At 35.0% G+C, this 15,758-nt stretch overlaps 1 protein-coding gene across 2 annotated transcripts in view; it reads left to right on the plus strand.

The window, feature by feature from the left end:
* CEP57 (centrosomal protein 57) overlaps positions 1-15,758 on the plus strand; it is a 39,743-nt gene that overhangs the window by 18,150 nt on the left and 5,835 nt on the right. For both annotated transcript variants that reach the window (XM_080816059.1, XM_080816060.1), the window contains 6 exons: positions 3,207-3,386; positions 3,771-3,892; positions 5,009-5,125; positions 5,731-5,808; positions 8,992-9,099; positions 9,623-9,700. In XM_080816059.1, the coding sequence (XP_080672185.1) occupies positions 3,207-3,386; positions 3,771-3,892; positions 5,009-5,125; positions 5,731-5,808; positions 8,992-9,099; positions 9,623-9,700 (683 nt within the window). The remainder of the gene's footprint in view (positions 1-3,206; positions 3,387-3,770; positions 3,893-5,008; positions 5,126-5,730; positions 5,809-8,991; positions 9,100-9,622; positions 9,701-15,758) is intronic.

The raw sequence follows: 15,758 nt of genomic DNA on the forward strand, positions 1-15,758 counted from the left end.
GTACTTTTTATCCCTGTGACTTATTATAACTGGAGTTTGTACCTCTTAATCCCCTTCACATATTCTGCCTATCTCCCACTCTCCTCCCTTCTGGCAACCACCAGTTCCCTGTGTTTATGAGTCTGTTTCTGTTTTGTTTGTTTATTAGGGTTTGTTTTTGTTTTGACTCCATATACAAGTGAAATCATGTGGTATCTGTCTTTCTCTGGCTTATGCATTTAGCATAAAACCCTCTAAGTTGACCCATCTTGTCATGTATGGCAAGATTTCGTTCTTTTTTATGGCTGAGTAATATTCCATTGTGTATATATGTGTGGCATATCTAATACTCCATTATATATATCATATCTTTATCTGTGGATGTGCGCTTAGATTGGTTATTATAAATAATGCTGCAATAAACATAGGAGTGCATGTGTCTTTTCAAATTAGTGTATTTTCTTTGGGTAATCAGTAGTGGAATTACTATTGCTGGATCATATGGTATTCCCTTTCCTTTTTTTTTTTTTTTTGAGGAATCTCCTTAATGTTTCCACAGTGACTTCCCCAGTTTATACTTTCACCAACAGTGCATAAGCGATCCTTTTTTACATCCTTGTCAACACTTGTCATTTCTTATCTTTTTGATACTAGCTGTTCTTACTAGTGTGAAGTGATAACTCATAGTGGTTTTGACTTGCATATCCTGGTGATTAGCGTGTTGAACATCTGTTCATGTGTCTTTTGGCCATCTAGATACATCTTCTTTGGAAAAATGTCTATTCATGTCTTCTCCGTTTGATTGGATTATTTGTGGATTTTTTTGGTGTTATGTTTTAGGAGTTCTTTGTCTGTTTTGGACATTAACCCCTTATCAGCATACATGATTTGTTTTTTTTTTTTAATTAATTAATTTATTTATTTATTTTTAGCATACATGATTTGTAAATATTCTGCCATTCAGTAGGTTGCCTTTTTGTTTTGTTGATGTCTTCATTTGCTGTGTAAAAGCTTTTTAGTTTGATACAGTCCCAGTAGTTTATTTCTGCTTTTGTTTCCCTGGCATAAGGAGACATATCTATAAAAGTGTTGCTAAGGCCAATGTCCAAGAGATTACTGCTTATATTTTCTTTTAGGAATTTTATGGGTTCATGTTTCACATTTAGGTCTTTAATCCATTTTGAGTTTATTTTTGTGTATGGTGTAAGAAAGTGGTCCAATTTCATTCTTTTGCATATAGCTGTCTAGTTTTCCCAATACCACTTATTAAAGAGTCTGTCTTTTCCCCAGTGTATGTTCTCACCTCCTTTGTCACAGATTAACTGATCATATAAGTTTATTTCTGGGCTTTCCATCCTGTTGCATTGATCTTTGTGTTTATGTGCCAGTACCATACTGTTTTGATTATGGTAGCTTTGCTGCAGTCTTGGAATCTGGGATTGTGATACCTTAGGGTCTTTTATGGTTCCTCTTTGGAGCCTATAACATTCTAGGCTCTAAAAATTTGGCAAATGAATGAATTACATTAATAAACAGAAAAGTGTGCCTTGTTTTGAGTAAGGAGCCTCGATTTTTACAAGATGACAGTTATTCCTATGTATTATATGGTTTACATAACGTTTCATGTAAGTCATTGTTTAGGCGAAATGTTTCTGAATATGTTAATTGTTAGAATAAATTTGAAATGTTTTAAGGATTTCTGTAATGTGGGAGACTGGCAGTATCAATGTTTATAAAGTTTTAATAGTTAAAATACTAGAATAATAATAACGAAATCAGAATAAAAGTCCTGAAACTGTGGTTTCCGGTATGTGTGTGTGAAACTGAGTGGGTACATGTGTGTGAGTAGTAATTACATCATATATATATTGGTACCTGTGTGAATTTAGTGTATGATACAGATGCCATTTAAAGTTCTTCCTTCAATGCAAAAGTAACTTTTATTTCACTTAAAGAATTAAATGTAAACATATGTGAAACTACACGTACAATAAAGGAAAATATAAAGTTTATATATTCTTGAAGTTACAGAAGAATGTTCTTCCTATATAAAGAACTTGATATTAAAGTTGTTATTATATGAAAAATCAGAACATCTTTATGCCAAAACTAACAACATCTAAACTGGCAGGTATATTTTCTGGAATTAAGGACCAATAATAAAGTGATAGAGGGGACTTCAGAAGAAAATTGGCCAGTTTTATTTATATATATATATACACATATACACACACACACACACACACACACACATATATATTATATATATAAATACATTTGTAATAGAAATCCAAAGTGAAATAACCAGAAGGAGCTTTTGTTTCTTAATCAAAATAACAGAAATACTGTAATTAATTGTGGTATGTGTTGCCAAAGACACATACATCTGATGAAAGTATAAATTGATACAGCCTTTTATGAAGGTACTATATTTCAAAAATCTTTCAAATATGGATTTTTTGACCCAGCAACTTAATTTTTCAATTTTTAGTTATCGACTATGAGGAAGTAATCTTTTAAGATTATCTGATTGTATGAGGGAATGCTCACAGTTTCATAGTGCTAACGTCAAAAAGAAAACATAAATTTTGATTTAAATTTATTTTATTCATATCAAAAAAGATTGAAAGCAATAACCAAAAGTGATAGTCATTACCTCTTCGTAGTAAGAGTATAAGTTCTTTTTGTTGTATTTTCCTGTGCCTTCTATAGAGACCATGTATTACTTTTATAATCAGAAACTTTTGGTGGGGGGACAGTTTAAAGAATGAATAGAATTTTTCCTATATAATGAACAATTGAGATTTTAAAAAATAGTCCTTTTGTGCTTGAGTTCTGTAACTCAACAGTTGGAATCTGCATGTGATCCTATTAATAAAACAGAAAGCAGATTGGTAGTTAATGTACTTTTGGACAGTTAATGAATTTTATATGATTAGCTAAATATTTTTACCATTTTGTAAAATCTTCAAAATGTTTTACCGTAATTTGGTTTTTGAGTATCTAGTGTATTTCAGAGACTCAGAGTATGTCTTTAAATGGATTTTTTAAAATGGATTTTTTTAAAAAACAATTATGTGGCAGTAATAAGCATTTCATTTTTCCCAAAGAGTGTGTCTCCCCTGGGCCCACCCATGTTTTACTTTTTATTTAGATGAGTTGTTTTTTTTTTTTTTTTCATAGAACTTTCTCTGTATATTTATATTATGCATGTTTGGATTTGGCAGCTATATTTTCTGCTCTGAAGAATCTTCAAGATAAGATTCGACGCTTAGAACTTGAAAGAATTCAGGCAGAAGAAAGTGTGAAAACCTTGTCTAGAGAAACAATTGAGTATAAGAAAGTATTGGATGAACAGATACAAGAAAGAGAGAATTCAAAGAATGAAGAGTCAAAGCACAATCAAGGTTTGTTTAATTATGAAGGAAATAAAACCTGCAAATACACAAAATACATAATGAAATACACAAAATGTCTTGTAAAATTATTCTGAAAGCAATTTCACATTAGTATTTTCTATTAGTCAGTGTCTTTGGGCACTCCAGAATTGCATTATACTCAGGTGCATTTCGAAGAGCACATGCTGATGGTCCTGCATTATATTTACTGATTGAATTCAAGACAGATTGGACTAGCATATAGAAAGAGAATGACTTAAGTCATCTGAATAGGCTTCTAGAGCTACTGGAAAGTGTTCGTTGTATACATAGTAGAATTAATTCCCATTAAATAGCTTGTTAAAACTTCCCATGAGTGAGCTAATTTCTCCTTTTGTTACGTATTCTTTTTAGAACTGACATCTCAGTTGTTAGCTGCAGAAAATAAGTGTAATCTTTTAGAAAAACAGTTGGAATACATGCGCAATATGATAAAGCATGCAGAAATGGAAAGGACATCTGTCTTAGAAAAACAGGTATGGTGTATCACAGATTCGTTTTCAAGAATGTTAGTTATGGGGAAAATTAGACTGACCTAAAGATCTTTTTTCTCAGGAAAGACTAACAGTTCTGTTATGAAAATCATTTCTCCTTTTATCCTAATCACTGATAGTAGTACAAGTAGTTCATCTTGAGAATCAGCTCAGGTAGGCTTTGGGGGAAAATGTGATTTGTTTTTTCAGCATAGCTATAAAGAGGTTTCCTTTTTCCATGACCCTCACACACCCTGCCATATCCTCTGCTTACAACTTCGATAGCTTCTGGCTTTTGAACAGTATAACAGCCCAAGACTGAAATTACTTGAATCGTTTATACATAGGGGAAAGGGGTGGTCAGTTCAATCTGCCACATGATTGGAAATGGGAAACATTATATATAGTAATATAGCAGTTCTTTCATTTGGGGTATTCCAGTTCTTAGGTTAGAAAGAATCTTTAAGAGAAGAGTAAAATGTTTTGATTAGTATATCTATTAGGCATATATAATAAATGTCTTTGAATTAATAACCTTTTTTCATTAGTAAATTTCAAAAATAGACCATTTCTTAAGATTGGTACTGGAAATAAAATATGATTTATGCCAGTTTTTAACAGTGTATTTTTTAAGGGCATTAACTGTCCACTAGCCTAGCCTAGTTTAATGGTTTACTCTGTGACTGTCAGATGGTAGTCTTTTCAACACCTTGACACTAAACCTAAAAATATAATACTAGATATTTTGCATAGAATTCAGAGACAGTATAAACGATAGATACAAAAAACATAATTATTGCCTTAATTAAGAGATTAACTGTGTAAGTGAACCAGACTCATTGAAAGTATTAGTCTGTGTGTATCTAATAAATCCCCGCTACCCCAGAGTATAATGAAAGTCTCAGTATATGGAACCAAATGTTGTAATAGTATATGGTGAAAACAGGATTCCACTTGTTTTCCCTCTGTGGTTTGATTTTAATATGTTCTCCTAGAATTTCTCTGTAGTATTTAAGTAGTTCTATGAAAGGCCAGACAAATATAGTATGTAGTATATGCCCAGTTGTCAGTTGCTTTTTGTTTCGTCAAATTATCGTGCTGTTTATTCCTGTTCCCTAGGTTTCCCTCGAAAGAGAACGACAACATGATCAAACACATGTGCAGAGCCAGCTTGAAAAGTTGGATCTTCTGGAGCAGGAGTATAACAAACTTACCACAATGCAGGCCCTGGCAGAAGTCAGTGAATGTTTCTTTCACTCCTCAGTGCATAATATTGGTTCTTTTGTAAAACTGATCATTTTATAATACTGGATATTCATAGGAAGAAAAGTGACCTTGTAGCAAAGAACCAGGAATTTTTAAAGGGCAAAAGTGTAAATTTGGAGAAAGTGTTCACATTTTATAATCTTGATGTACATAAGGAAATGGTTCTTTTTGAAAATGTTGGAAGTATAAATGTTTTTGATCATCCTTAAGGCTTGTATTACTTGGTTTAAGCTGTTCTCTTTAGTTTTAATTGGTTCACTTGGGAAATATTTTTACTACTGAGATTAAGTTCCCAGTTTAGCTTCCGTGTACCCTATATGCCCTCGTTCAGAGCTGTGCGCTTTGGCCATAGATTTTACCCATAATTCTGTTCAACTGCCTCACAGCTACTTCACAAATGACTAATCACAAAGAGTGTCATGGTTACTGGCAACCACAGTCCCATTACTAGAGTGAACTAACAAGCATATATTTACTGTGCTAAAATTTTATAGTAGATTACTATGTTGCTGTTTTAAATTTTACATAAAGACACTAAATCTTTCACTAACCACTTTTAATATTTTTATCACTAGAAAAAAATGCAAGAGTTAGAAGCAAAGCTCCGTGAAGAAGAACAGGAAAGGAAACGTATGCAAACTAAGGCAGCCCAGGTAAGTTGCGGTGTCAGCAGGTAGGCTCCTCATATTTCATACTTTTCTTAATACGAAATATTAAATGTGGACTTCTTAAATTATTTATATTTTGGAATAACCCAATATATTAATTGTCAGACATAGCTTGATATGGAAAATAAACCTGTATTTTTACAGGGAGAGGGTAAAAGTTGAGCAGTTTTTTAGAGTTGTTTAAATTATGGTGTTCCAATCAGCATTTAAAAAAAATCAATAGACAAAAACATCAGAGATAATATATATAATGTAATACGTAACTACGTAAAATTTCTCACATGGGACACTACTGGAAATGTTTGAAAGCCATCATGTAGTTTCCATCTTACACATTTTCCTTTTCCTTAGTGGCTTCAAAACACCAGGACAAAAATTGAGGTAATAGGCTGCCCCACTGTATAGTGACCCATACTAACTCACAAAAGCTACCATAAAGGGAAAGTGAGCTCTGTTTGCTCCTAGTCTTTTTTTTTTTTTTCCAAAGATTTTATTTATTTATTTGACAAACAGAGATCACAAGTAGGCAGAGAGGTAGGCAGAGAGAGAGAGGAGGAAGCAGGCTCCCTGCTGAGCAGAGAGCCCAATGCGGGGCTCGATCCCAGGACCCTGAGATCATGACCTGAGCCAAAGGCAGAGGCTTTAACCCACTGAGCCACCCAGACACCCCTGCTCCTAGTCTTTGATTTTATCCTGTGCATTGGCTACAAAATAGAATAGGTGGGGCAGTGTGAATTCACAGAAACACTGAGTTTGTGTAAGCCAACCAGAACTTCCATTTCTTAAAGATACAGTAATACTTTTGTACCCTGTAAGTCTTAGAAATAAAAACCTTGTTTGTAACTGAAGACTCTCTTACGAGCTTATTTGTTTAAATACCTCCCGTATATTGCCCTCCCACTTCCAAAATCTTTAAGTTTTATAAATTTGTATGTATCTCTTCCCATCATATAAACACAAGAAGCAGGTCTTGGTTCCAAAAACAGTTAGGAATGGTGGCTCTGCAGTTCAGGCTGTGGTCAGATGCTAGTGGTGTCCTGATCTTAGTTCATATGTGGGCTTGCAAGACTGTAAACATTCTGTTCTCTTTGTCATCTTGTCTGCTTCTTCATTACTTCCCAGAATTCATTGAATTAACATAATCTCTATTAAACCTGATGTATTTTCTTTCTCCATTTCCTCACTTATAACATGCAAACTCGTGGACTGTGCTTTATATACATTGTGGCATTGTGGTGGTGAGTGCTATTGTACATGAAGTAAAAATTAAGCAGGTTCATTATTTAAATTTTAATTTACAGTATTTTTGCTTTCTTTTTTCATTTCTCGGGCATAAAGAAGGGGCCAAATATTTATTACTGATAATATAGTAAATTTTTTTTAAGATTATATTTATTTATTTGACAGATCACAAGTAGGCAGAGAGGCAGGGGGAGGCAGGCTCCCTGCTGAGCAGAGAGCCCGATGCGAGGCTTGATCCCAGGACCCTGAGATCATGACCTGAGCTGAAGGCAGAGGCTTAACCCACTGAGCCACCCTGAAAAGGTTTTGAGTTCTGATAGTGAACACTATTATAGTGGAATAACAATGACCAGGGATTGTACATGGTTCCAAGTCAAGCTAACTTTTTTTTTTTTTTTAAGAGATTTTATTTATTTGAGAGCATATGAGCACATGGTTGGGGAGAGTTGTAGAGGAGAGAGATAGGAAGAAGCAGACTCCCCAGTGAGCAGGGAGCCAGATGCCAGGCTCAATCTTAGAACCCGGGGAATCATGACCCTGAGCCAAAGGCAGACACTTAACCAACTGAGCCACCCAAGAACCCCCAAGTCAAGTTAACCTTAACTTTCCTAGTCTCGGGCAAGGTATTTAACCATTCAGAGCGTGGGTTTTAACATGATGAAGTAGTCTTCATATTATATCTTCCAAGTATTGGAGAGCTCAAACAAGAGAAAAGACAATTAAAGTATTCAAATGGTAAAATTCTGCCACACAAATAGATAACCACTACCAAGAAGAAATAAATAAACTGGAAGTTAAAACATTCAGAAAAAAATTGTTCTTTTTATGCTGTTCAAGCTCGTTGGCTTCATAGGTATTCCAGAGAGTAATTTTATGTTCAGTGAATTCTATCTATTCAGTTTACTATATATAAAGCATTGTTAGATGCTTAATGTAGATGCTCCTGAGGGTAAGCATCCCTCTCTTGCTTTGTCTCTGAACAGATTCTCTGCCTAATGAATGCAGTCATTGTAGGAATTATTAGTATTCTATTTCTTTAATCCATTGGTTCTGAGTGTTTGTTCCAGCTCCATCATAATTTCCTGGGGAACTTTAAAGTACTTTTTAAACAGTGAGGTCCAGAGAAAATCATTACAATCTGAATGTTTCTCATAAACTCCAAATGAGTTTGTTACACAGGCTGGTTTGAAAAACCACTGTTGTAGACAAATACACACGTGTGTGTGTATATTTATGTTTTTATTGTTGTTGTTGTTTTAGGAAATCTGAAAGTTGGTTTAGGGATGGCACCAGTCCTTATTTGATATCCCTAGAAATTGGTTATGGAATTTCTACCATGTGCAAAGGAAATTATTTTTAAATTTAAATTTAAATTAATTTTAAATTAATGTAGTCACTAAGCTACTAGAGAAAAGGGCATCTGCTGTTCTTTACCATACCTTTCAGTTCTTTTGGACATAAATTTCCAGTTTCTTTTTCTTTAAATTATAAGAATATGAATTTTCTAAAGAGGAAGAAATGTATTTTGCTCTCCAACTGCTTTGTGCCTGGAACTGATGTGGTTGCCATGTGTTAAAAAGAAGATACTGAAACAATGGTTTCGAATTAGATATATTGCATTTAACTCATTAGGTCTAATTTATGGAACAACTACAAATGATGGAGCTTAAGTGATCCAAGCTAAAAAAAAAAAATACAGACAAATGATAACACGGCACTTCAAGATAAAATGACAGACTTGTAATTGATTTAAAATATTGGTAAATGTTGAAAGATTGATTCAAGACAGGTTATACAGCTGTGATGTGTTTTCCAGTCAGATACTACTATATGTTTTTATAGGTCTTTACATGGCAAATCTCAGATTTAAATAATAGCTTTTATCCCTATAGCATTAAATTTATGCTGTCCTGTTTTTTTTTTTAGTTGCAGACTGGTCTAGAAACAAATAGAATTGTCTTTGAAGATAAGGCAACTCCATGTATTCCCACTGCAAGAAGAGTTAAAAAAAAGAAGTCAAAACCACCAGAAAAGGTACGAAAACAGGACCAGTAAGTCAAAGTGCTGATTATCACTTAACGTAATTTATGTGAAAATACTCAAAACAGTGTGGTACATCAACCTTTGATCTCTTTCATTCAGTTTCTTCATTGGGAAAATGGGGGTAATAATTACATTTAAATTTTTACCTTAGTAGATAACATACATGAAAGCATTTTAGAACTGCAAAACACTATGCAAATCTTAATTATTCAGTATTTCATTAATGACCTTTTACTCAAGTGTTTTTAGGTGTATCTGACTATACGTGCATCATATAGTTACACACACAGTTTCTTTACTGAGACTGTAATTGCTGTTTTGGCACATACTGTTTTCTCCTTCCTAGCGTTTCTTAGGCAAGGATGCATATTGTCAAGTATTATTAGGGGCTTGAGAACATTCCAGTATCGATAAAGCAAGTAGTAGCCAAGCAGTAAGCTGAAATTTCAGGTTAGTGGTATATGGTCAGCTTTTATCATGTAAGTAAACTTGTTTTTCTTTCCTTTCCATTCAGAAAGGTTCTAGGAACTATTTTGCTGCACAACCACATTATAGATTATGCTTGGGGGATATGCCTTTTGTAGCTGGAAAGGTGAGTTGGTCAAAGTCTGGATTTTTTTTTTCTTTACAACATAGCTCTTTGAATTAAGTCAGCTCATACACCTGTATGCCTAGAAATGCTGAAAACATTCTTCTGCCCCTTTACCAGCATGGATCATAGGGATGTGAGAACAAGATAGAAGAAGGTATTATGGGATTGGGAAAGCAGGGCTGAGACTAGGGGGACTTTAAAGCAGGTAAAACATGTACAAGGAAAGTTACAAACAAAATCCGACACCCTGGTTTGGAGAAGGAGTGGTTGCAGACAGTAGTAAATGAAATAGGAAATAGTATATTTGTAGCATTGGATTTTTAGGATCAACCTTGTTCATTTATATTTAAATATAGGTAGATATTTTAATAAATAGAAATCATATACTGTTTGTCCTCACATGCATATTACTTAAGAACTCATTCTCCAAGAGACAGTCAGAAATAGACCTGAATCTTCTGTTCCTTCAGTGTTTGTTTATTTTTTATTTTTTAATTTTTTTTTAAAGATTTTATTTATTTGACAGAGAAACATAAGCAGGGGGAGTGGGAGACAGAGAAACAGGCCTCCCAATGAGCAGGGAGCCCGGATGCGGAGCTAGATCCCAGGATCCTGGGATCATAACCTGAGCTGCAGACACTTAACAACTGAGCCACCCAGGAGCCCCTCCTTTAGTGTTTAAATGTAGAGATGATAATTTTGTCAAATATCAGCAAGTACTAGGTCATTTCTAGTAAGTGCTTAACTCTGTGTTAGTTTAGGGGCCCCTGGGTGGCTCGGTTGGTTGAACAGCTGACTCTTGATTTCAGCTCAGGTCATGATCTCAGGGTCCTGGGATCAAACCCCAAGTCCTGCTTTGCACTCAGCAGGGAATCTACTTGAGATTCTCTCTCCCCCTGCCTTTCTCCCCATTACTCCCTAAAATACTCTTTTTTTTTTTTTTAATACATCTAATGAGACCTCATTGATAACATTTCTAGACCACTTTATTTGAAAGTTCCTAAGTAAGTTAAAATCTTTCACTGTAAATTATCTTTGTTCTTTTTTTGCTCTCAGGGATTCATGTAGAACAAATGAGCCCTTGACTGTAGGGTAATATAAAATTTTTGAAAATAACTATCTTTATTCTCACCTTCTTATTCTATTCTCGGTTATAAACACGTTTTCTTCAGCTATTCAGGATGTGTTTTAATGAGTTTCTTTACCTCCTTATCATTCTCTTCCTTTCTAAATGTGGTATGACTAACACAGAATAGAGACTGTCACTTCTGGTGACAAAACTCGGCCTAGCATCATATTAATGTTCTGGCAGAAGCCACATGATCAATCCCTGTCATGAATTTTAGAGTCAACTGAAGTAACAGGTGTTTTCCTAAATCTTTGCATTAGCTTCTATAGTGTAGGTCCTATACTTGTAGATCTAATTATTTTATACAGAATTTGTAAGTAAATGAAACTCTATAGGAATAGATTCACTCTGTCCCACGTTACATTAGAATCTAGTTCATTATTTGTATTATCTCCAAGTATTTCCTATCATTAATAATTCTCATTGAAGTCAAAATGTCTAAACTCTGCTTCTGAAGTTATTTGTACTCTTTGTGAAATATTATTCAAATAGGGGTGTCTGAGTGGCTCAGTTGGTTAAGCGTCTGCCTTCAGCTGAGTTCGGGATCCTGGAGTCCTGGGATTGAGCCCCTCGTCAGGCTCCCTGCTTAGCAGGGAATCCGCCTCTCCCTCTGCTCCTCCCCGCTCATGCTTTCTCTCACTCGTTCACTCTCAAATAAATAAAATCTTTGAAAGAAAATTATTCAAATAGCCAAGAATGTGCTGTCACCTAGCCAAGTGTTCTCAAACTGTCTATTGTGAAGGATCAGTTTTGTTTTTTTTTTTAAGATTTTATTTATTTATTTGACAGACAGAGATCACAAGTAGGCAGAGAGGCAGACAGAGAGAGAGGAGGAAGCAGGCCCCCCACTGAGCAGAGAGCCAGATGTGGGGCTTGATCCCAGGACCCTGGGATTATGACCTGAGCTGAAGGCAGAGGCTTTAACCCACTGAGCCACCCAGGTGCCCCAGTTTTTTTTTTTTTTTTTTTTTAAAGATTTTATTTATTTATTTGACAGAGATCACAAGTAGGCAGAGAGGCAGGCAGAGAGAGAGGAGGAAGCAGGCTCCCCGCTGAGCAGAGTGAGCAGAGAGCCTGACACCGGGCTCAATCCCAGGACCCCAGGATCACAACCTGAACCAAAGGCAGAGGCCCAACCCACTGAGCCACCCAGGCACCCCTCAGTTTTTCTTTTTAATTAGATGTTGTCATAGACCAATACACTTGTAAAAGGCAATAAAAATGAATTATTACTAGAAAAATGAAATTTAAAAAAACATAAAGTACATGTCCTAAGTTTTAAATTACAGATTGAACAAACAAAAAATTAATAAATACAATCAGCAAAATAACAGGAAAAAGAGTTTTAAAAACTGCATAATGCTTATTGAAAGTATACATAGACAATTAGTATCACCAGCACAAGTTACGAGCAGAATAATGATTTCACATACTCACATATTTTCACACTCTAAATGATTACTATGTATATCAGCATTTAAATTGTTAACGAGAGAGGCGCCTGGGTGGCTCAGTGGGTTAAGCCTCTGCCTTCGGCTCAGGTCATGATCTCAGGGTCTTGGGATCGAGCCCCGCATCAGGCCCTCTGCTCAGCAGGGAGCCTGCTCCCCCCTCTCCTTCTGTCTGCCTCTGCCTACTTGTGATCTCTGTCAAATAAATAAGTAAATAAAATCTTTAAAAAAGAATAAAAATGAATTGTTAACGAGACAAATGAATTTGGTTCTTGATAATCAAGGTTGTATTGATGACTGCAGAGTTGCAAGGGAGAATGTCTAAACTATTTTAATTGTAGGTGAATTTAAATCATCTTGATAAAAACATAGACTAACTTTTTTAATTTTGAAAAGGTTATAGATTTATAGGAAGCTGCAAAAATAATAAAGGGCCCCTGTACCCTTTATCTGGTGTACCGCAGCAGCGGTACATTACGTAACATAGTACAGTTTCACGACCAGGATATTAACATTGGTACAATCCATAGACCTAAGTCAGATCTCTCTAGTTTCACATGTCCTTGTGGGTGTGTATGTGTGCACATGCACGTGTGGATTTAGGTCAGTGTGAATTTATCACATATTCGTACAACCACCACCAGCACTCCATGCCTACAGTTTTGCCATTTCAAAAACAGGAACAATCATGTGGAATGTGACCTTTTTGATATTGACCTTTTCACTCAGTATAAATCCCTTAAGGTTCATCAAATTATTGTGTGTATCCATAGTTCCTTCTTTCTCTTCGCTGAATATCCCATGGTGTGAATATACCACAGTTTAATGATTCACCCGCTTAAGGACCTTTGGGTTGCTCCCAGTTTTGGTGTTCACAAACAAAACCAGTATAAACATCGTGTACAGGTTTTTGTGTGAACATAAGTATTCATTTCTATGGGATAAATTGTCCAGGAATGTGATCACTGGGTTGTATGGTAAGTGTATATTTTCTTTTTAAAATATCCACTTATTTTTGAATGATTGTAACATTTTTCATTCCTAGTAGCAGTGCCCAAGAGATGAAATTTTTCCCTATCCTTACCAGCATTTGGTATTGTCACTTTTTATTTTAGCCGTTCTGAGTGTATGATATCTCACTGTGCTTTTAATTTATATTACAGTAATGATGGTAGTCCTGTTTTCATGTGCTTATTTACCATCCATATATCCTCTAATGAAATATCTACCTACATTTCTTGCCCTTTTTTAATTGGGCTGGTTATGGGTTTTTTTGTTTGTTTTTTTGTTTTTACTGTTAGGCTTTAAGAGTTCTGTATGTTGATAAAAGTCATATATCAGATACTTAGTTTGTGAGTATATTCTCCCAGTCTTTCTTCCTCTTAGAGTGTTTCAAAGAGCAGCTTTTTGTTGTGATGAAATCCAGTTAATTGATTTTTGCTTTTTATGGATCATGCTTTTGCTGTCAGGTCTAAGAACTCTTTTCCAGGACCGACATCCTGTAGATTTTCACTTACATTTCGTATGTATTTTATAGTTTCATATTTTACATCTAAATCCTGTGATCTACTTGAAATAATTTTTGTGTACAGCATGAGGCTTGTTAGGTCAAGGTTTATTTTTTATTCTGTTCCATTGATATATGTGTTTACCTCTTTGCCAGTATCACACTGCCTTGATTACTGTGGCTTTTTTTTTTTAAAGATTTTATTTATATGTTTGACAGAAAGAGAGTGAGACAGGTAACAAGCAGGAGGAGTGGGAGAGGGAGAAGCAGCCTCTGCACTGAGCAGGGAGCCCTATGCGGGGTTCAATCCCAGGACCCTGGGATCATGATCTGAGCCGAAGGCAGACGTTTAACAACTGAGCCATCCAGGCACCCCGTACTGTGGCTTTTTATAGTAAGTCTCAGGCAGAGTGATTCTTTTCTCTATTCTTTTTCAAAATTGTTTTAGCTCTTCTAGTTTCTTTGAGTCTTTATAAGAATTCTAGAATAAGTTTGTCTACAAAAAAAATGTCATAATGTTGGTTGGAATTACATTATACCTATAGATCAGCTTAGGGGAGTTGATGTCCTTGTTATGTTGAGTCTTCCAGACCATGAGTACAGTATAGCTTTTATTTATTTATTTAGATCTTTAATTTCTTTCATCAGTATTTTGTGGTTTCCAGCGGATTGGTCCCATGTCTGTTTTATTAGATTTAAACTCACATATTTTTTTTGGAGCAAGTATAAGTTGTATTTAGTTTTAATGTAGTTTCTGTGTTACCATTGCTATTATATTTAGTTTTTGTATGTTGAGCTTACATTCAGTGATTTCACTGAATTACTTTCTAGTCCTAGGAATTGTTTTTCAGATTGGTTTGGATTTTCTGTGTAGAGAAGTATGTCATCTGTGAATAGGGACAGTTTTATTTCTTTTTAATTTGCACACCTTTTATTTCCTGTTTTGCCTTAATGCATTAGCTAGAATTTCTAATATTACATTAAGCAGGAGTGATGAGAGTGGACATCCTTGCCTTTTGTCTGATCTTGAGTGGGGGGAGAACATTACCATTCAGTCTCACCAGTAAGTAAGATGTTAGCTGTAGGTTCTTTATCAATCCTCTTTATCAACTAGAGGATATTTCCTTCTGTTTCTACTTTGCTGAGAGTACCTGATTGGGCGTTGGATATTTTCAGATGCTTTTCTTTATTAAATAATATGGTTATGTGCTTTTTTCCTTTATACTGTTGATGCGCTACATTACATTGATCAATTTTTAAAATAGTTGAACTAGTCTCGAATTCCTAGAACAAACCCTACTTGGATATGGTATACAAACTTCTTCGTATATAATGCTGGATTCAGTTTGCTACCTAACAATAGAAAGTAAGAAAAAAGATACTATCTGTTAGCTTAGTACAGTGATTTTCAAACCTGGCTGGTCAGAATCAACTGGCAATCTTAAAAATACACATTTCCATAAAATTTTCTTTAAATCAAAAAAATATATATATATATATATACACACACACACACATTTCCAAGCCTTGACACCACACTGGTTGAGTTTGGAGTGTTATGTAGGAATCTGCATTTTAAACAAGCTGTCTAGATGATGCTCATGGAGCCAAGTTCGTCCAGCCATCTGTTTGTAAATTGAAATAGCATATGGAGATTATTGTTTAACATTCAAAACCAGAAATTTTGAGAAGGATACCAGGTTTCTCCTGTTGTTTATGTGACAAGGATGAACTTGGTGCATCTTACTATTTGAGGATAGTGAAATGAATTTGACCACAGTCCTTCCTACCTGGAAGTACATACACTGTTTAGTAGATGAAATAAATATGCAAACACAATTGTAATATATTGTGATAAACACTGTGATAGACATAAGTGCTGTAGGTGATCTGAGAATGGACTACTTAATTGGACCAATTCATTACCTGGAGGTTTTAAGGAAGTCTTTAAAAGTTAATATGTTTGAACTG

The sequence above is a fragment of the Martes martes genome (genome assembly GCF_963455335.1).
Source record: "Martes martes genome assembly, chromosome: 10".
Classification (NCBI taxonomy): Eukaryota; Metazoa; Chordata; class Mammalia; order Carnivora; family Mustelidae; genus Martes; species Martes martes.